The 23,002-nt window shown below is 34.2% G+C and overlaps 1 protein-coding gene across 1 annotated transcript; it reads left to right on the forward strand.

Moving 5' to 3' along the window:
• The first annotated feature begins 1,943 nt into the window (after positions 1-1,943).
• On the forward strand, positions 1,944-17,743 carry LOC149909924 (gustatory receptor for sugar taste 64a-like). The gene is made up of 8 exons (XM_090120051.1): positions 1,944-2,130; positions 2,506-2,718; positions 5,727-5,831; positions 11,059-11,240; positions 15,560-15,723; positions 16,105-16,273; positions 16,829-16,918; positions 17,532-17,743. The coding sequence occupies exons 1-8, from the start codon at positions 1,959-1,961 to the stop codon at positions 17,646-17,648; spliced, it is 1,212 nt and encodes a 403-aa protein (XP_089976177.1). The 5' UTR covers positions 1,944-1,958; the 3' UTR covers positions 17,649-17,743.
• Positions 17,744-23,002: the final 5,259 nt, after the last annotated feature.

Raw genomic sequence — 23,002 nt, forward strand, 5'->3', positions numbered from 1 at the left:
TAGCCTGATCCAGATAACTGTAATGTTAAGTAAAACAAAAGTTTAATAATTATGCATAATAAATAATAATTGACTTTGTGTTTGACTTTGCTTTGTATTCCCAATTGATGCAACTATTAAATTTTAAACAGTTTTGTTGGGAAATAAATTAAGTTCAACTTTGTCGTATTCTCTTCGAAGTTTTGTAGAACAGAAAACAGCCAAAAGTTTTGCTCGTTAAGTAACGTTATTATCTTCATAATTTATCATTTGTCAGTTAATTGTTATTTCCTTCCTAATTATTATTTTATGCGGCTTTTTCTGATAAGAATCTTCCATAAAAAATAATTAGATAGGGTTAGGTGAAAGTTGACGTATAAAAACTTTTATTTTCGAACGCTTAGTCGATGTATAATATATCTGCAGTTAGCGATGATAACTTCTAAGTTAAATATAGATTTATAGTAGCAATTTAGACATTTCGATTCATTGAAAAATATCAGAAGATTATCCAATCAGTAAAAGTTACAGTTACGTTAAAAAGTCACTAAAAAATAAACGATTCTTTGACAGTGTTATAAGTTATAATCTTGATTTACACCACCCTTATAAAAACGAAAAGGGGAAACTCTCAGAAATTCTAGCAATATTTTAAATAATATGTTTGTTTATTTACTCGTTCGTATAGTTAAACGATAGATCGCGTGATAGCGACGTTAGTCGAGGTAAACGGTCAGTAGTTTTTATCAATATTGAAGTCAGTACACGTAAAATAGAAAACTGAAAGGCAAAAACTTATTTGCAATATTTACAGCAGTTTCTAAGTATCATAAATGTATTTAAAGATGAAGAAGCAGAGAATAAAGCGGTATGGGAATGAATTGATATTAGCGAATCAGCCCCATCATGACGTAAGTATATTTTTATGGTAAAAAGGCGGAAGAATTACGTCAGCGAAATCGGAAGGTATTAAATATCTTATTAAATCGATTTTTGGTGGAAAAGAAGATTTTAAATGTAAATTTTAGCCATCCTTACTAGACTCCCACGTAACAACAATAATAATACCGAAACTATTTTACAGTATTTAAGATTTCATCGCCATAAAACCAGCTCTAGCCAAATAGATGCTATAATATAACTGTGCTATAATGCTTTAACTATAGATACATGTTATATGTATGTATACATACACTCACACATAAATTTAACAAAACCTCTCTAGAAAATCAAAACCGGTTGAATAAAATGTTTTCCCATATAAAATTCTACATGTACTAAATTTCGTCAGTTTTCTGGACCTTACAAGAAACTTTGGTTGTCATTAACCGCGTTTATCTCTTAACTGTCTGAAGGGTTACAAGAACGATGTAACATAACTGTACGAAGCTTTAATTTAAAGCCCAATTACAGTTTAATATGGTTATAAATTTATATTATTTTCTTATCCTGACACCTTGCGTTTTAAAGCTCATTAAAATTTAGACTTTTTCATTTCACTGTGCCATTTATGCAATTTAAATATTTAATTATGTTTAGAAAATAAATACATATATTATTTAGTTCCTAAAAGGTTGTAATATTGAGTTTTATATGTTTCAAAAGTTTCACATGGTTTTGTTCTGACAGTTTCGAGAAGATTCAATCAAGCAATTTTCGTTAATGTAGAGACGCTTTTATGTTATACTAGCTGCTCCGCGCGGTTTCACCCCCGTGGCTCCACCCCTGTTGGTCGTAGCGTGATGATATATAGCTTATAACCTTCCTCGATAAATGGGCTATCTAACACCGAAAGAATTTTTCAAATCGGACCAGTAGTTCCCGAGATTAGCGCGTTCAAACAAACAAACAAACTCTTCAGCTTTATAATATTAGTATAGATTTATAGTATAATTTCATTTTTCTATAATCTTGTTATTAACACGTTCATTTTCCATCAATGGTAATATTATAAAAATTTCCAGATATTTCTCCAATTCATGCGAACTATTTTCCGAGCTGCTCGTTGGTTCGGCATCGCAGGAAGCGGTAGCTTACTATGGCAACTTTGGGGTGTATGTGTGTTAGTTTTCTTGATAGCAATACAGTGTGGCGCTATTGTAAAGGTTATAAGAGCTTTGGCGGGATGGGCAAGGGATACTAGTAACCAGAGTGAGTTTTGTATTTTTTTAAAGGAATAGAAGTCTGTTAATATTAAGGAGTTTAGCAAAAAGTTATTCCGAAAATGTCCAATAGTATAAGGGCTTCAACATAAAATTCTTACTGCTTGTAATAAGTGTATTGAAACGTATTACTTTCTGTGGCATAGAGCTTTCGGTTAAGACGTTTAACTTGCTGTTTAGAGGTACAGTTCCCTTTAACCTATACCCGTTAAATAACTATAGTTAGTTATTTTCAAGTTGAAGTAAAACAATCTAGTTTAGAACCATACAAAATAAACAAATGTATGTATGGTAAACGTAATGCTACATCTTATAAGATTAAAGACTCAATGCTATCTTGATACAACTATTTAAATCCTTTCAGGAAGTGTAACCGCTCGTTTAGCAGGTGCAATGTTCTATGCAGCTTCTCTGCTGTCACAAATATTGTGTTGGAAGGTATCATATCAATGGAAAAACTTGTATAAGTTCTGGGCATCAATAGAATCGGTTCTCAGTATCAAATATGTGCCCCAGGATGGAAATTTGCGACGACGGTTGATCGCGGTTACAGCTGTTATAAGCGTTTTTTCAGCAGGTAAGGTGTAAGGATATTTTTTGAATGGGATTAGTTGGTGGTATTAGAACTCCAAGAAGTACAATGGTTATAAGAAAAAAATGTGAATTTGACACTTTATTCTTGATATTTAGTTTATAGCTTTAATTGATCGGGCGGCGCGGCGGGCCAGCGAGGCGGGATCGATTTTTTTCTATTTTTTTTTTAAATCGCTTTCGTAAAGTAAATTTCTATCTGAGAAATTCTATAAAAAAAGTCGCTATTTATTCTTATTTTTTAAACAACATTTAAGTCAGAATTATAATTTAGACAAAAACTGTACCTTAAAACTACAATTTCCATAATATTTGAATCTAACAACCAAAAGTATCATAATTTACGATGTTTAAAAAGTTTAATACGATTTTTGAGATTCCGTGTGATCTCATAAAATGTTGATTTAAGGAATCTTGCTGTGATTTAGGAGCTAATAAGAAAAGTTAACAAAGAAAATTTACAAGAAAAAGATGGAATATTTTACGGTCTTTAGCATTGCTTGTTCTTAGTACGTTTAAGAGGAATTATCCGGTCAAGGTTTGGTTTTTATTAAATTTAAAAATTCCTTTCGAGCTAAGGGCTCGTGTTTGAGCGGATTTCCTGTGCCGCTCTTAAAGAGGTTCTTAAATTGATAATAACATTATGTATTAATAAATTTTTAGCATTCTTAGTTATTTCGAGAAAATGAGTAAAAAAGATTTTTTTTTTACATTTTTCTTAGTATAACTTACAAATCCATTAATTATAGATTAAGCTGAAATATTTAGTATTGTTAAAATGATGTTTGGATACTACCATAAATTACAATAATATAGGTAATTAAATACGTGGGTAACAAGTTTTAACGCTAATAATATAGAGTTAACCAAGATGTACTATGTCAATTGTAACTAATACATACAATTTATTCAAAATTCTGTTTAAATTTCTCTTTTTTGTGTATCATGTCAAAAAAAAAAAAAAATAATTTTTTCCACTTCATTGTTATAATTAATGTAAAACTACTGTCACATTAATTGTCTTATTATTGGTATTCCTTTTTATTGGCGTATTGTTTTGTTAAAGTGAATTACAGGTAAATTAGCTTGGAGAAATTTTTGCATATGTAGTGGTGTGTATATTACTCAGATCTTAGAGCGCGTTTCCACTATATCGTTCTGGCCTATACAAAAATGTTTCGATATCCTAACATTACTATTTAATTTTATACTTATTCCTAGCAACACTTTTGTTTTCAATAAAAACAAGTTTTTATTTGAAAGAAAATGGTTTTGACTTTATAAAAAAATATATATCATTCAATTTCACGTCCTTGAGCAAACGACAAGGCGACTACCGTGAAACAATAAAATATCGTGTCCATAATAATTTGTTTCATAATTAATATTTGACCATAATAATTACGAAACAAAACAAATAAATAAATCGTCACTTGATAGTGGAAAGTGGAAACACGCACAAAACCAGAATAAACCAGTTTACGCTGTCCGCAGGTGCCACGTGCAGTCGTTTGGTACCGTGAACATAAAGCACACATTTCATTCAAAAATTATAATTATTACGTATAGACCGGGAGATATTGACACAAAATTTCGAGTCATTTGTAACAGGATGGCGGTTCTACAGGGGTCTTAGTACGCAATGACAAAAAGAAATAGTTTGGAAAATCCAAAAGTGCACGCCTCATAATTTTTTTTTAATAATTATTTATTAATTATTATTTTTGTTTATTTAATAACAATTAAACCACATCGAATCAGACCCTGAAAAATGAAAGGGTTCTATTCCTGAGCATACTCAAGCGTAAGAGAAAAAAAAAGACTCGATTAGTAAAGTATTTCGGTCGCTATCGTGTTAACAAGAAAATCCTCCGCACATACAGACACACGGACGTCCAAGACAGAACTTTTTTAAACTGTTTTTTAACTAGTTTAAATAACAAAAATGACATCAAAAATATCATGAATGTTAAAAATAGTGTTTTTTCTTAATATGTGTGTGTATGTATTATCTTACAAGTGCAATGTATGATACATAAAGACATTTTAAGTTTGAAAAATCAGATGTTTTGCGCGAAGTGACAGTAGTACCCACCTCAACGCTTCGCTTATGAGGCGTGCAAAACGATGGTGTGAACACTGGTACCGGCGGCTTAGTCGCGTAGGCGTTAGTCGAACTCGTCGGAAAAATAGCGAAAGTCAAACGATTTGTAACACAAAAATTTTAGAATTTACCGATAGCCCATAAAAAAGAAGTAGGCGGTAGTGTCATGCCATACTTTTCCAGTGTGACTTACAGCCCGCCATACCAACGCGAATGTGTTGATTAAAAAAAAAACAATTCAACCATTTGTACCAGGCTAACTTTTGCACAGGTAACCATCGTCGTGCAGCTATTTACGAAAATCGCCATGCCATACTTTTCGGACGATTCCAAATGGTCGCCATACCGCCGAAAATCTGCAAAAATTTTGTGTCAATATCTCCCGGTCTAGTTAATGTAAAAGTTATACGTATGTTAAATGTGCAAATATTAAAATAAAGTCTCATCTTTTTCAGAGGAGAAACACATATAGTTTAATTTAAAATCCCTTATAAATATAAAATAAAAACTAAAAATAAAATGTTGTTTTATTTTATTTGCTGACCATACACTACTACAAACGCAAAAATTTCTCCAAGCTAATTTACCTGTATAAATATTGTAATACAAATAGCTGTAAGGAATCTATGTATGTAAAAATGTAAAAATAAAAAAAAAAATAAATAAATTTGGTTACTCTATTATAGACTGATTTAAACTCTAAAAATATATTGTAAATATTAAAAAAAAAAATTTCTAAACACGACCTTATAACAAACTAGGTAAACTCGTAAAACTTCAACTAAATCGTTCTCAAACCAAAAACTTTTGGAGTTTGAGACTGACAAAGTTAGATTTTTATTTTCATATTAGTGTTACATCATTAGTGAATTACATCTTTTTCTTTTTAGTGGAACATATTTTAAGTATTTTAGCAACAACGGGACTGGATTGTCCACCTGCAGATATTTTAAAAACGTATATATTAAAATCACATGGATTTCTACTCATGGAACGTAAGTACTTTAACATAATTATGTACTTATATAATTATAAGAAAAAATTAACGAAACTTATTTTTAAAAATGTTACCGATACACACACTTATTCATCATTCAAAATTATTAATAATGTAAATTGAGGCTGATAATAAATGAAATTATTTACGGTTTTTTATATGGGGAAGGGAATAAAACTCTAAAATGAAATTCTCAGTAATTTATATTCGATAAAAAGTTAGTGCAGTTCACACCAACAAAGTAGTAGAAATCTTGTTTGATATAAGAAAGGAAGAAGTAGCTTAATATTAACTTAATATTGGTTTAAAAGTTTGTTAGTCAGATTCTTATAAGTTACAAGAATCGTCAAGTAAGTTCAGATTCTTGTGGTAGTATTTTAAATGTATTTATTATGTCCTTCTAAAAATGTACCTAGTATGTAACTTCTGTATCAATACTTTTGTTTTATACTAGCGGTCAGCCCCGTCTTCACCCGTGGTACATGTTTACATTTTCTCTCCATAAGAACCATCCTCGTTCTTCAAGGAATATTATAAAAAAAGAATTGACGAAATCGGTTTAGACGTTCTCGAGTTTTTGCACTTGCATATTTTAATGTTGTTAGTCACTTTTTGTCAATACGTTAATTTTATATTTGGTTTATTTTCTTAGAAAAACGATAATGGGTACAATAATTCAAGACCCTTTCACACTTATGTCGCTTAAGGGGCCATGCTACGAAATGTATGTTTCTAAATCATGGTTTTTGGATAGAAATCATCATATTTAAAATCCTAAAAAAATATATAGCACAGATAAACGTTTGATCTAGTGACTTTTTTGGATAAAAACACAATATTAAACATTTGACTCGATCAAAAAAAAATCAGAAGTAACATCGATTTTAAAAGCATAATCAGTTTTATGAGAATTAGGGGAACGCTATGTTTATGAAAATTTGACATTTCATTTACTAATCAGGTTTTACAGGGAAATTTTTGGATAGATTTTTAATTTAGCCCTTATTTTTTTCTATATAAAATATAATACGTAAAATGCGACTCGCGCGCACCACGTCAGTGCAGCCAGAGTCCAGCCGGACGTTATCGAGGGAGGACCTGTGCTAGTTTTGCTCCCGACCACGTTGCAGTCGCCGCTCGCGTATTAGAACCGAGCGGCGAGTAAAACGGCGAGCATGTCACGGTATAAATAAATCGGTAGTTTGATTTTGTTAGTTATCCTAGGATTATTGTTGTAAATATAAATTAACTTCTTATTCTATACTATTAAACGAACAATATTTGCATATTAATATATTTGTTTGTAAATACAGTGTGGAAATTTTCGATGGGCCCTGGATGAAAGTACTAGAAATACTGGAGATAGCAAATTTCCTTTATTTTTAAAAAGAAATAGAACTGCATTCAAAGATTTTCAAAAATTCATTTTCTTCGACCGGGAATCGAAAGAACTATTAAAACCGCATCAAAATCCGTTGCGTAGTTTCAAAGATTTAAGCGTACAAAGGGACATAGGGACAGTGAAAGCGACTTTGTTTTATACTATGTAGTGATTTAAAATTATGATTTAAAAATTACCTTGCCTGAGATCCTCTTTTTTATGGGTTGTTGAATAGGAATAGCGGCAAAGTTTTGAAGTACTAGTAGAAAGACTATTATGATGTTGGTTGATCTGTATTCAATGAGTATGACAAATATTATTTTTATGAAACAACAATCCAAGATGGCGCCGACGAAAATTTGACTTTTTTCGTGATGGGTGTCATTTTCATGGTTTTTGGGGTAGCAATTAACGAATATGAGGTCAAAACTATAATCCAAGATGGCGCCGACGAAAATTTTACATCTTTTCGTCATGGGTGTCATTTTCATGGTTTTTGGGGTAGCTATTAACCAATATGAGGTCAAAACTAAAATCCAAGATGGCGCCGACGAAAATTTTACATCTTTTCGTCATGGGTGTCATTTTCATGGTCCTTGGGGTAGCAATTAACGAATATGAGGTCAAAACTATAATCCAAGATGGCGCCGACGAAAATTTTACATCTTTTCGTCATGGGTGTCATTTTCATGGTTTTTGGGGTAGCTATTAACCAATATGAGGTCAAAACTAAAATCCAAGATGGCGCCGACGAATATTTTACATCTTTTCGTCATGGGTGTCATTTTCATGGTTTTTGGGGTAGCTATTAACGAATATGAGGTCAAAACTAAAATCCAAGATGGCGCCGACGAAAATTTTACATCTTTTCGTCATGGGTGTCATTTTCATGGTTTTTGGGGTAGCTATTAACGAATATGAGGTCAAAACTATAATCCAAGATGGCGCCGTCGAAAATTTTACATCTTTTCGTCATGGGTGTCATTTTCATGGGTTTTGGGGTAGCTATTAACCAATATGAGGTCAAAACTAAAATCCAAGATGGCGCCGACGAAAATTTTACATCTTTTCGTCATGGGTGTCATTTTCATGGTTATTGGGGTAGCTATTAACCAATATGAGGTCAAAACTAAAATTCAAGATGGCGCGGACGAAAACTTTACATCTTTTCGTCACGGGTGTCATTTTCAAGGTTTCTGAATTCTGCTCGAAAAATATGTAAACGGTTGTAAGAAAAATATACCAAATTATCGACGGTAACATTGGGGATTTGTAAATAGCTGTCTCAAAAACCTTGTAAATGAAACTCATGCCGTAAAGATGTAAAATTTTCGTCGACACCATCTTGGATTTTAGTTTTGACCTCATATTGGTTAATAGCTACCCTAAAAACCATGAAAATGACACCCGTGACGAAATTTTGTCAAATTTTCGTCGGCGCCATTTTGGATTTTAGATTTGACCTCATATTGATTAATAGCTACTCCAACTCTCTGAAAATGACACCCATGACGAAAACATTTCAAATTTTCGTCGGCGCCATCTTGGATTTTAGTTTTGACCTCATATTGGTTAATCGCTACCCCAAAAACCACCCACATTTGCTACTTAGGAAAAGTTCAGATTTAAAGATATCATAGGTAATGTGACGAATATAATTTATTTCATTCCGACCGTTTCTCGGAATAACATACATTTACTAAGTAGGGTTTAATATATTGCCGGTAACATAATATTATGATGTATGATAATAATTAATAATTCATAAAAAAGTATTTTATACATTTCTTAAAAAGCTTCGATATTGTATACAATAATACAAATCATTAATTGATTATTATTCAAATTGTTGTAAAATAGTCACACTTTTTTAAGTCGGTTGTTGTTTTTGTAACTTACTTATTACATACTTATATTCAATTATTATTTTGCCTTTTTTATTTGTTTTACTTTTAATTATTATTACCAATATTTTCAGAAGAAAATAAATTAATGTATCCAGAACGAGAGTTTCATTTTAAACTTTAAATGTATGTATAAAATAGACCAAAAAATTTTTACGAGAAATTAACAATAAATTATCTTTTATATTGTTTCTATCGATTTGAATAATAAAATAAAATTTGAAAAAGGAATGTTTCCTTTCAGAAAAATTTGCTATCCCTAGTATTTCAAGTACTTTCCATTCAGGGCACATCGAAAATTTCCACACTGTATATATACAAACAAATATATAAATATGCAAATATTGCTCGTTTAATGGTATAGGATAAGTAGTAAATTTATTTATCAACAACATTCCTACGATAGCAAATAAAATCTAACTACTGATTTATTTATACTGTGGCATAATCGCCCGCCTTCATAGGTCACCGGAGTTCATGCCGCGCCGGCTCCTGCGCAACGCGGGCGCGAGCCATCTCAGTGCCTAAAATGCCTAAACTTTCAGTATAAAGGGCTCTTAAGTGAGCTACACATATAACCCGATGTAGGTACATTCAGAAACTCTGTAATTTTACAATTTCCAGGCTTTATCGCCTTTCATTCAGAGGTTCACCCAAGCGGCAAAGCCAATTGAGATTCTCACACATAAAGATCAATATAGATCTTTGTCACGGACATATAAGTAAAAGATCTTTGAAAATGTCACCTTCGTTTTGTTTCTATTGTTATGTTATCAACTTAACAGGACTTTTAGGAATCGATTGCTATATCTAAATAAAAAAAAAATATTAAGCATATTTTAACTGTTTTTATGTGATTGTTGTGTTTATTGAAAGCTTATTCACATTATAAAAATCTCTTAAATCTGTGTTTAACCACCAGAGCAAGTACATTTTTTTGGCAAAATTGACCAGCCTGAATGTTCGCTTACTTTGCAGTTTACATGCCCCGTTATTTGGAATTTTGCTCTTAGCCTGAATAGGTTATCTAGTAAACTATGAAATGTACATTACAGCCCAGCTGTTCCGTTTAAAGACACTTTGAATATGTCAGAAGAACACACGTAACATCTTTACTAATATTATAAAGATGAAGAGTTTGTTTGAACGCGCTAATCTCGGGAACTACTGGTCCGATTTGAAAAATTCTTTCTGTGTTAGATAGCCCACTTATCGAGGAAGGTTATAGGCTATATACCTTCACGCTACGACCAACAGGAGTGGAGCCACGGGGGTGAAACCACGCGGAGCAGCTAGTAGGAAATAAACTGCAACAATCAACAACAGATTTTTCGTTTGAATTATTAATTACCAAGGTTTAGTCTTGTTTTTGGAAGTAAAACTTGATTTATCTGAATTAAAACAGTAAACTAGGGGTTCATAATTTGTACTACAGCTACTAACATACGTATCATAAGCTTACTATAACTTCATTGTAAATTTACGACTGCAAAATGTTCTTATAAGACACGTAAAATTTAGGTTTGATCGTAAACATTTCATGAGAGCACTTAAAGCGATTCCTTGAGAATACCACGTGTTTTATAATCTATATTGTATTATATCTATATTCTTTTATGTGGTATAATATATAAATATTATTTTTTGGCTTTAATTTCTTCCTCTTATACTATGTTGAATATGTTTTATTTATTGTGTACATTTGCATACACATATTATTCATAGTCTCTTATACATGTTATTTAATCTTCCACATTATATTATTTAGTATATACTACTACTAGGGCATATGCCCTACTCCTCTACTTTAACTAATATTTCTCCTGTCGTCTACAAGAAATTGCTATAATATAGTGGTAAGACCCCTAATTAATGTACCTATTATTTGTTGAATTTTCATAGTACAGTTTTGGATCAATAAAGTATAAATAAAATTTCAGAGGATTATAAGAACTCGATAGCTGTGCCGGTGTTTTTGACGAGCAACGTTGCGACCATTTTGTGGAACTTTCAGGATCTTCTCATTGTACTAATTAGTATTGGATTGACGTCTAGATATCATAGACTTAATATGTGTGTGGCTACTGTGTGCAACAAACTTAAGGAACAGAAGTGGTCTAAGGTAAATTAATAATCGCAATTATAATTATTATAAATGCGAAAGTTTGTGAGGATGGATGGATGTTTGTTATTATTTCACGTGAAAACTACTATACCAATTACAATGACATTTACATATGTGGGTAGCTGAAGACCCAGAATAGGACATAGGCTACTTTTTATCCCGGAAATCCCGAAGGAACGGGAACTATACGGGTTTTTCTTCGAAAAAGTTGGTGAAGCCACGGGCGGGAATCTAGTGTAGAAATATGATAATAATAAAGAAATTTATAAGTATACTAGGGGTCCGCCCCGGCTTCGCCCGTGGTACATATTTCGCAATAAAAGGTAGCCTATGTCCTTTCTCGGGTATCAAAATATCTCCATACCAAATTTCATGCAAATTGGTTCAGTAGTTTAGGCGTGATTGAGTAACAGACAGACAGACAGAGTTACTTTCGCATTTATAATATTATAGTATGGATGAATATGGTAAAGTACCTACTAGTTAAATAAATAGTTATCTTGATAATATTATAGGGATGTTAAAAGATCGCAGATGATAAAGATTGTCTTAAAGTAAAGAATTGAAACGAAGTTTGTTTTTAATTCTCAATTAAAAAGTTAAGCGTTCTAGTTAATTTTAGTTGTTTGAGTTTTTTATATGGGTAAAGACTTTTTATATTTTTAAATACTTTTTGTGTCTCTAATTTATAGTAGTGGAGTATAATTAATACTATTAATCGCTATTAATATGGAATCAAAAGTTTCTTGGTCTGTCTGTATCTTATTGAATCGATAAAATTTGGAACAGATAATATGTGAGCGAGCGAAGCCGCGGGCAGAAAGTTAGTTGATTTAGGGAACGTAAGTAAGAAATGGTTTTCAATAAAAATTCAATTCATATTTTTATTAATTAAAAACAATAACATCTGTATAGGTCTAAATTTCTCACATAAATTAATATAAATTACATCCTCTAATGTATGGAAATACATGGATGAAATCTCCTTATATACATGTAGGTATAGTACCCCTTTGGTCTCTCTGAAGTGGAGTGAAAATGCAATACAGTCTGCGCTACATGTACCAACCGTAGTGCTTAGTATTCAAGCCACAGACGATAGAGTTCTGTGATGGATACGTTATATTTAGAGTATTTTATTTATTGTGTCAATTCATGTAAAACAGTATTTATTTATAAATATAGTAGGTATAATCTTCCCGTATATATTCGGCTTCGCCCGCTTTGTATAAAACGTAATAAATTATATACTTAAACCATAGATAGCTACTATTATGTATTCTGTGCTTAAACCTTCCTTTTGAATCATTCGATCTATTAAAACAAAACAGCATCGAAATCAGTCGCGTAGTTTTAAAGATTTAAGCATACTATAAGGGTGACAAATCAACATCGAGCTATGCTGCGCTGTACTGCGCTGTGCTGTGTTTGGTCAACTCGCTCGTCTAATATTTTAATGAGGATACAAACAAACCGTGCTGTGCTGCGCTGTGTGAGGCTACGCTCTGTTTAAAAACGCAGCAGTCTCGAGCGAGGCGCGCTACCCGCCATGCTGAGCCGCGCTGTGCCGAACTGTGCTATGTTTTTATGGAGCTCTGCCATGCTGCGCTGTGTCGAGCTTATCACTACATAGTATAAAAAAATAAAGTCGCTTTCTCTGTCCCTATGTCCCTATATCCCTTTGTACGCTTAAATCTTTGAAACTACGCAACGGATTTTGATGCAGTTTTTTTTTAATAGATAGAGTGATTCAAGAGGAAGGTTTATATGTATAATAACATCCATTAAATAGTGGAGAAGTACTGTTATTTTTGAGGTTTCTAATGTGATGTCGTAAAAAATTACATTTATTCCGCTTACATTGCAAACGCAGGCTGAACGCCCTACGAGTTTTATCAAAATAATGTACTAAGTATTTATACACATTGAAAAGGTCTACAGAAAAGTCCGCGATGGTATATGTCTATCTCTTATGGATAACCCACAATAACTTATTTTTGTCATTTAGGTACTTTTTACGACAAATAATTAGTGTCCGACCGAACTTTCGGTTTCGGTTTCGGTTTCGGCCGATTTTCGGCCAAAAATCAAGTTTCGGCCGCAGTTTCGGTTTCGGCCAAAATCGGCCGAAACTTTTGCCGAAACCGAAACTTATTTCGCAAGTTCAGTGAACTTAGTTCACACACGTTCACGCTCGCCTAACTTCGTTTTCCTCGGCAACGCTTTGACGGACTCTGTCAAAGCGTTGGTTGACCCACGCTGGTGGAAACAATTTTTGATTATCTATGTTGAGATTGGAACTGGGTGTAATAGTAATTAATAATTATTATTTTTATATAAGAGACTGATTATTCTTCTAAGTACAAATACCAATCCAAAGTATTAAAGACTCTTTAATAAAGAGAAAGATCTCAAAATACCTACCAAAACTTAGTATTTAAAGTAACAGTAACCATTACTGATTTGATTTAGATGACTGATTTTACTGAGAACTTAATTTGAAAAAATAATAAAAATTAAAATTGTTATTATTAATATTTTTAAAATATTATTTTTTTATTTTATATATTAAATAAATGATTACAACAAATTGAATATACTGTGTTTTCATTTCATGCCCTAATTAAGGCAAAATAATAGGTAAAATGCACCAAAGTTCAGTATTTTTAGAAATTTCATATTTGGCCACGTGAGTTTCGGTTTCGGTTTCGGTTTCGGCCGAAACTGAAGCCACGGCCGAACATTCGGTTTCGGTTTCGGTTTCGGCCTGGAAACCAGTTTCGGTCGGACACTACAAATAATGGCTAATTTTCGAAGCGATTTTAACCAATACAGCATTAATCCTTAACCAATTAAATACCTTGAATACATTGTTCATTTAATATATTATGGCCCTTTACACCGTATGATTTAAGTGAATATTTTCGAAGATATTACAGATTTAAAAATTGCGGGACGTAGCGTTTGCGGCGGTACCAGCCGGCCGCCCGGCTAAACTAAACTAAACTAAAAAAAATGTTGTGTGGTTTTATGAAACCACGGTAAAAGTGAAACTGTTCGAACGGTTCCGAACACTGCTTTGTGTAGCGCATGTCGCGTGACGGTCGGCTGCCGAGTAGGTATACCTACTCGGCAGCCGCGATACACGCGACATGCGCTACACAGACCAAAAAGTTTGAGACGATGTAATAAAAGTTTCACCTTAAAAACAGAACTTCTTTTTCAAAACAAAATAAACTTCTAAGTAATAATAATAAACATATCAAAGCACATATTTATCTATGTTTGGCTTAGTTTTGAGCCTTGTCTGTCCATCTTTTCCCAAGTAAAAATCACGGGAACTTCAGATATCTCTTCATTGTCATCGTCTTGCTCGGTTTCGTATGTCTCTTCTTGTATCTCCACGTTGTCTTCCACCTCACTGTCATTTTCGTCTTCATAGCAGAAACAGAACTTGATTCTTCCAGCAACAATCTGATTTGATCATCGTTCATTTTGACATGAAGTATGGCCTAAAAAATTGGTCAAAATGTAATTTAGAGCAACATTCATACATATATTTTACTATACATACTTCATAAAGTATTCAAAGTCTTAAAAAATATATAAATGTACAAAATATATAATATTAATACTTACACAAAAACTTGCACCTATACTCGCGTCGGTCTCACGGACCGATTGGCGCCAAATGCGTGAACACGTGAACTTCTGCCGACCACGCCGCGACCTGCACTAAAATGAAGTTAGCCCCAAATCCGGAAACTAGCAAGGCACTCAACTTCACAGGATTTACCTGCATAAAAATAATTACGAAAATGTGTTTCGTCGGTCTCACAGACCAACGCGCGAGTATAGGAAGGTTAAAAAACGTAGCTTAAGAAACACAGCACAGCACAGCGCAGTACAGCGCAGCATCGTTTAATTGTTAAAAAAACGTAGCTTATGAAACACAGCACAGCACAGCGCAGTACAGCGCAGCATAGCTCGATGTTGATTTGTCACCCTAAGGATATACTTAGAGACAGGGATAATGACTTTCTTTTAGACTATGTAGTGATGAGTTAATACTCATCTCTCACTCAAAGACGCTCAAAATATAAAATATTAAAAATGAAATACACCGAAAAACATAGACATAATATTGTAAACATTGCTAACATTACAATTATTTACAAGTCAAGTTTTTAGTTATGAAAGTAAAACGAACAGTATTAGAAACTTGAATTTGAATTCAATACGTAACAAATTAGTGAAGGAAATCTTGAATGCACCGGCATGTCTAATTAAATGAAGCTAATAATAATTGGTAACAGGATGCAGAAATACTGCAAGTGTACATGTGGCGAAAGATCCGGGAAGCCTACGTGAAGCAAGGCTTTCTTGTGAGGAAGGCGAACGACGCGCTCGGCTCGTTGATACTGTTCTCTAACTTCTTTAATTTCTACTTTATATGCTTGCAACTGTTTTTGGGGATTACGTAAGTTCATATGATTGATTTTTATGAATTTTTTATAGTAACAAACAACCATATTTGTCTTTTTAAAGCTATTTAAAGATTGTTCGTCTTGTTTTTGTTACATCTCGCTTTAATGTAAATATAGCGTTAATTTATTCCACATTTATATCCAAAAATTGTAACAAAATTAAAAAATGATAAATAAACCGTAATATTCATGTTTATTTATATTTCCTACGAAACTACAGTGTAAGAAAAGTGTTTAAAAATAATATATTTACAAGCCTAAATAAGTATAACGTAACAATCATTAAATCTCTACAATTTTATTACACAGCGGTATAACATCTTTTTTCTGCGACACTTCGATACATGTCTTCTTATGTATCTTATATTCTCTAGGCAGGGAATGGCAGGCGACCGCTTCCAGCAAATCTACTACTTAGCATCCTTACTCTGGCTTTGCTTGCGGTCCAGTTTCGTGGTTCTGGCTGCCGCTGATGTCTACGAACATTCTAGAAGGGCCCTACCATGTTTGTATTCGTGTCATGCGCGATGCTTTAATATCGAGGTGAGAACTATAATGGGCCCTCTACAAAATGGGCAGCGTTGGACGAGTAAAGGCAATCAGGATAGTGTGGAGAGCTGATGTATAATGTATATGATCGGCCTATATGATGTTTTTTCATAATCGCCGCATTAGCGGCATTTGTTGAGCCAACGCTGCCCATTGTGTAGAGAGCCTATAAAGTTATAAAGTTTCATGTTGGGAGTTATGATTAAGATGGGTTGTAATGTACGCGGAGAGATTTCGAAGTAGTTTTAGTATGAATGTGTATTTTTGTTATTGCAGCTATGATGAAGAGTATTGAGGTGTCGAAAGAAAGTTAATAAAGTGTTTATTTACTTGGCTAATTCATAAAGTTCTTTGAAAGCTTTTTAGTTTGATTTTTGCCAAAACAAAGTTCACTTCAATATCAATATCTGCAATAATGATATTAGAAAATACCTACTAAAAACAGCTCATACTCTATCTAAAACTCATCGAACTTGTGAAATAAGTGACTTCCAAAAAAAAGGAGCATGCTATGTTCGCCTGTATGTATTTATCTATATTTTTTTACAGATTGAAAGACTCCAAGATCAACTAAGCAAAGACAATGTCGCTCTAAGTGGCTTGGGATTCTTCTTTTTAACAAGAACGGTATTACTGCAAGTAAGACATTTTAAACCATTTATGCTCGTAATTAATACGATTTTACATAAATAAATCTCATATAGTCTCATATATAGAATAATAGTGTTAATAATTTAATATACTGTGACATTTTAAGACGTTATGCCTCAACTCTGACATTTAACTATTCTAGAACCTAAATTTAATTTTGAATGGCTAAGATGCACGCTTTAATAGAATACCTATAGTAGTTAGGTAATAAGTTAAAATAGTTTATGTTGCATTGATATCAGCATTAAATTAACATCATTAGGGTAGTTCGTTAATTATAATCAACTTTTTTGTTTGTTAGGTAATAAGTAAAAAATTGGATACGTAATATATTTAGTGAATTATCTGTTTAAAACACGCTTGTATTAGCTTCACATGTATGTTTGTATGTTACCGACTCAATTATGACCCATTTTAAACAGACAGATTTTATTCAAACTTTGTACACGTACATATCAAGGGTCGGTGACAATACAATAATTTCATATGACTATTTTATTTAAGTCAGTTTTTTTTAGTATTTTTTTAAATATTTATTATTTTGCTGTTTGATAAAAAATAATATTTTTTTAATAAAAAAAAATGTGTTTTATTGTTACAGGTAGCAAGCTCCGTAGTAACCTATGTGCTTGTTTTAATTCAGTACGACAATTCAGATAAAAGTGAAAATAGTATTCCTGCAAATGGCCCTCTACATAATGCTACAGTTATGATATAAATATAGTATATTTAATAAAGGCCCAGTGTTCAATAATGTTGTTTTAATAACTTGCGGAAACAAAAAGTTTTGTTATCATAAAATTTTCTGATATAATTTTCATATGTCGGTACTTTGAAATTAGGTTTAAGCAGAACAAAAACTCGAATGGAATATATAAGTTTTAATGTAAACCGGTTGTGGAATGAATAATTGAATAAACTTTATCGTTATGAAAACGCATTTTTATTTGTAACACTTTTATGTGGTTCAAGATATGATTTTTATTTATTTGCATTTAGAGACGACTATAGGTAGGTAAAAGTGAATTCCAGTGTCCCCTAGTGGGGTAAGGGGCAGATGCATCATACATTTGTTTCACTAATCGATTGTCTTTAGGGACAAGTAGGTGATCAGTCTTCTGTGTCCTGCTAGACCGAGACATTTTTTTTCTTTGTCTCCTCCGGGAATCGAACCCTGAACCTCTCGGTTCTACGTTCACACGTCAACCACTGTACCAAGGAGGCGGATAGGTAGATAAGGTAGGTAATGATATATAAATAAAACAAAACATGTTTTTAAAAAATGTATATTATTATTATCATTGTTATGTATGAATTATTATTACATGGTTTTACCCAAGTTATTTCCGATACTAACATACATCATATTATAATGCACTATCAATATTCCTATTATGAAAGAATCTTAATCGTTTCCGTATTTTTAACCGACTTCAAAAAAAAGGAGGAGGTTATCAATTCGGCCGGTATGTTTTTTTTTTTTTATGTATGTACACCGATTACTCCGTGGTTTCTGAACCGATTTACGTGATTCTTTTTTTGTTCGATGCGGGATGGTGTCGAATTGGTCCCATAAAAATTTTATTCGGATAGGCCCAGTAGTTTTTATTTTATGAGCATTTTTGTCTGTATTTGTAAATGTTGCAAGTGCAAGTTTGAAGTCGGTTGTTTTTAACGCAGTTATTGACTTGTTGCCGATTATCCTTACTAGCAGTGCCCCGCGGTTGTCCCCGCAGTGCTCCGCTTCTGTTGGTCTTAGCGTGATGATAATTATAGCCTTCCCCGATAAATGACCTATCTAACACCGAAAGAATTTTAAAATCTGACCAGTAGTTCCTGAGATCAGCGCGTTCAAACAAACAAATTCTTCAGCTTTATAATGTTAGTATAGATAATTTTACATTACTGTTAATGTAGATTGATATATAATAATGAATCTCTAATATCTTTCAAATATAATCGCAAGAAGAAACGCATTTTTCAAAAATATTCTCGACTCTTCTTCTTGACTAGCATCATAATTCTCTCTTCGGAGAAAATGCCTTTTAGCTTGAACCTAGAAAAGATAAATCTAGATTACAAACCAATAAAATACATATGGTTCCTAATTGGTATAATACGAAAATATAATAAATTTTTACGATACATTCCAAAGTCATTGCTAGAATTACAAATTAACCCTAGGGTGTAATTCAGTAAACTTTTACAACCCTTGTTCATACATTCGTATATAAAACGATAATTTTCTCTATAATGCTTTTAGTTGAAAGTAAGCACGGATAAACCTTTGCTTTTCAACTAACAATTTTGTTCAAGGTAAGTCCGTAGGTGTGTTTGCTTGGGGAAATATTTGTAGGAAATAAAATGTAGCCTTTAAAAAATGATCGATGTTTATAAAGAGACACATTTATTGCCAGGTAAGATTACATATTTTTTTAAATAAATTTATAAGTTGTTATTTAACCCTCATTAATTTAGGAATTAACATATGCAAATTCAAACAATATTATGTGAATGAGAGATACACTTATACTAGATACACTTTTTATGTAAATGTTTTGAACATTTTAACATTATTAATTGCACAGAGCATTGTTTGAATTAAATAACGCAAAACCGACCAAAACAGTTTGGTAAAACCGAAAAGGATCAGTGCAACTTTTGAAAGCGAGGGTTAAAATTAAATTAAATGTGGCTGTCACAGACAATGTCTAATGAATAATGATATAAAAACTTTTCTATAATAGAGAAGTGACCATTTAGTTACTATTTTACATATTATTTAATTAATATTATACATTTGGTAGAAAATTTTATCTCTACTTATAAAGCTTATAAAGAGTTTGTTTGTTTGTTTGAACGTGCTAATCTCAGGAACTACTGATCTGATTTGGAAAATTCTTTCGGCGTTAAATAGCCCATTTATCGTGGAACGCTATAGACTATTTTATATCATCTCGCTAAGACCAACAGGATCGGAGCACTGCGGGTAAAACAGTGGGGCACAACTAGTTTACAATAATAGCAATAACTCCGTCATTCTAATAAAAATAAAATATTTTACTTCTTATTATAAAATTGTGATGAATGTAATAAAAATAAAAAAGTTAGAAGCAGGTTATTGGTACTTTAATACAAAATTAATTGAAAACTATCTCGTAGATGGAAAGGTCGCAAGATTGTAGAGTTGAGAGCTTCGGAAAAATAGGTATAATGTTGTTATCGGACGTTGATCAGATTTCACGTAAAAAGCTCTGACTTACTTGACTTAAGGTCCTATGGCCCCTATGTGGGGCAGAGGGCGTCCACAGTGCGCCGCCATCGCGTACGGTCTTGGGCTACGCTCTTCAGCTCCGGCCACGTCAAACCGATCGCCTTAGCCTCCGCTGCCACGGAACGACGCCAGGATTGTCTAGGTCGGCCACGTTTTCTTTTCCCTTGCGGAGTCCACTCCAGGGCTTGCCTGGGTATATGTAAGGTGTCCCTTCTAAGAGTGTGGCCAATCCATGTCCATTTACGGCGTAAGATTTGGCGTAAAATCGGTGTCTCGTGGCAGCGTTCCAATAGTTGGTCATTGGAGATCTTTTCAGGCCAGTGAATTCTCAGAATTTGTCGGAGGCAGCGGTTGACAAAGACCTGGATTTTCTGCGAGATATCTTTGGTGACTCTCCACGTTTCACTCCCATATAAGAGGACACTCTTAACGTTGGAGCGAAATATTTTAAATTTCACTCCACGTGTTAGCACTTCCGACTGCCATATGGGTCGTAGCTGCGCGAAGGTTGCCCTAGCTTTGGCGATTCTCGAAGTGATGTCCTCTTCGGTACCTCCAGTATTGGACACAACACTGCCAAGATACGTGAATTGCTGGACACGCTTAATTTGCTCTGGTCCCAGCGTCAGCGGTTGCTGATTTGTTCCCTCAGTGCGCATTTCCTGGGTCTTCAGGATATTAATTTTGAGTCCGCACAGGGCAGCTTCACGTTGGAGATCGTTTAGTTTGGACTGCATGTCAACGCGCTTATGGCTAAGCAGACACAGGTCGTCAGCGTAGTCCAGGTCATCCAATTGGTCGGTCAACCCCCACTCTATCCCGCGACGCTTTCCATCGTTGACTTTGTGCATAATGCCGTCCAGTACCACCAGAAACAGGAGAGGGGATAACAAGCAGCCTTGTCTTACACCCGCGCGTACATCAATGTTGTCCGATATCAGCCCGTCATGCGTCACTCTACATGCGTATTTCTTATATATTGCCATCAGAAGGTTAATTATCTTGGCTGGAACACCCATCTCTTCTAGTCGGCGCCAGATACTAGACCATTTGACTGTGTCGAAAGCTTTTTCGAAGTCGACAAAGGCAAGGTATATCTCGCGTTGCCATTCTGATGCTTCCTCAAGTATAATTCTCAGGGTATTGATCTGGTCCGTACAAGAGCGATTAGGACGGAAGCCAGCCTGCTCTCTCCGGAGAATAGGTTCTACAGCTTTGGATATTCTGTTCAGTAGTATTCTAGTGAGGACCTTCGATGGAGCAGAGAGCAAAGTAATACCTCTCCAGTTACCACAAAGACTGAGGTCGCCCTTCTTTGGAACAGTTATCAGGAGGCCCTTACACCAATCCTCCGGTAACTCTTCTGATGTCCATATTCTATCCAGGAGAGGTGTTAATGCCTGGACGGAGACTTCGATATCGGCTTTTAGCATTTCAGCGGTCAAGAGGTCGATGCCAGGGGCTTTATTATTTTTTAAGGAGAGGATCGCCTTCCTCACTTCATCGCTTGACGGGGTAGACGTGTCAATATCCAGCAGGTGAGGTGCCGCAGTAGTACATGGTGTGTCTTGATGATCAGTCGATGGTATGTGGAAAACTTCTTTAAAATATTCTTGCCATCGAGCCAGCTGACGCTCAGATGTTGTGATCAGCCGACCTTCCTTATCACGAAGAGCCCTTTTCCTAGATCCACGTTTTCCAGATAGAGTTTTCGTGGCGTTGTATAGGTCTCTTAGGTTACCCGTGTCAGCGGCAGTCTGTGCTTGTTCAGCGATACCATTCGCCCAGTTCCTTCTATCCCTTCGAGTACTGCGGTAAATACTTCTTCGAAGTTGCCGATAGTCTTCTTTGAAAACAGCTCGTTCATTTTCATCCGATGATTCATGGATTTTTAGGTTGAGTTCTCTCCGGGCTTTAATAAGATCCCAGGTAGCATGCGAGATCCATTCATCACGTTTTTTGGGTCGATGGCCTAATATGGTTGAGCTTGTTTCTTGATAAGACGTCTTGATGTGGTTCCAAGTATCATCTATACTACAATCATCTAGGGGGAGGCTAGAAAAGCGGTTGCGTAGCTCTAGGCCAAACTCGCGACGGACTTCTGGATCTATCAATTTGCTCACGTCGTACCTCCGTCCCAACTTGTTAGCGTCAGATGTTCGATTCACAGTGGCCACTTTCAATCTGACTTCACCTATCATCAGCAGGTGATCGCTGTCGATATCGGCCCTCTTCGGTTGCGGACGTCCAGGAGAGAAGTGCGCCACGTGCGGCTTATTGCGAAATGGTCGATTTGATTCCGAGTCGTTCCGTCGGGAGACATCCATGAGTATTTGTGGATGTCTTTATGTGGAAAGAGGGTACCACCGATCACGAGGTCATGGTTCTGGCAAAATTCGACGAGTCTATCTCCATTGTCATTCCGTGAACCAAGCCCTTGCTGGCCCAAATGTCTTTCACAATTCAAGTTGTTGTCGCCCACCTTAGCGTTTAAATCTCCCATAACGATCACAATGTCTTGTTTACGTATTTTTCGCATGGTTTGTTGACGTAAAAAGCTCTGGTATAAACTAAATTCTTTACCTTAAATGAATTATGAGTGTACTAAAAAATATTATATAGAAAACACTTTATACAGAAAATGCGTATTATTACGTAGAAATATTTTTTTTTGTTGTTTCTCATTGTAGTTGATACTTACAAGATAGTAATATAGCTCAAAATTTCTCAATTTTCAGTTGGAGCAATATCCAGTATATTTTCCATTATCTAATCATTGCTACGCAAAAAAGATCACA

Source organism: Colias eurytheme, chromosome 3 (genome assembly GCF_061535395.1).
Source record: "Colias eurytheme isolate Ceu_HAF_F1 chromosome 3, ilColEury1 Martin Lab GWU primary, whole genome shotgun sequence".
Lineage (NCBI taxonomy): Eukaryota > Metazoa > Arthropoda > Insecta > Lepidoptera > Pieridae > Colias > Colias eurytheme.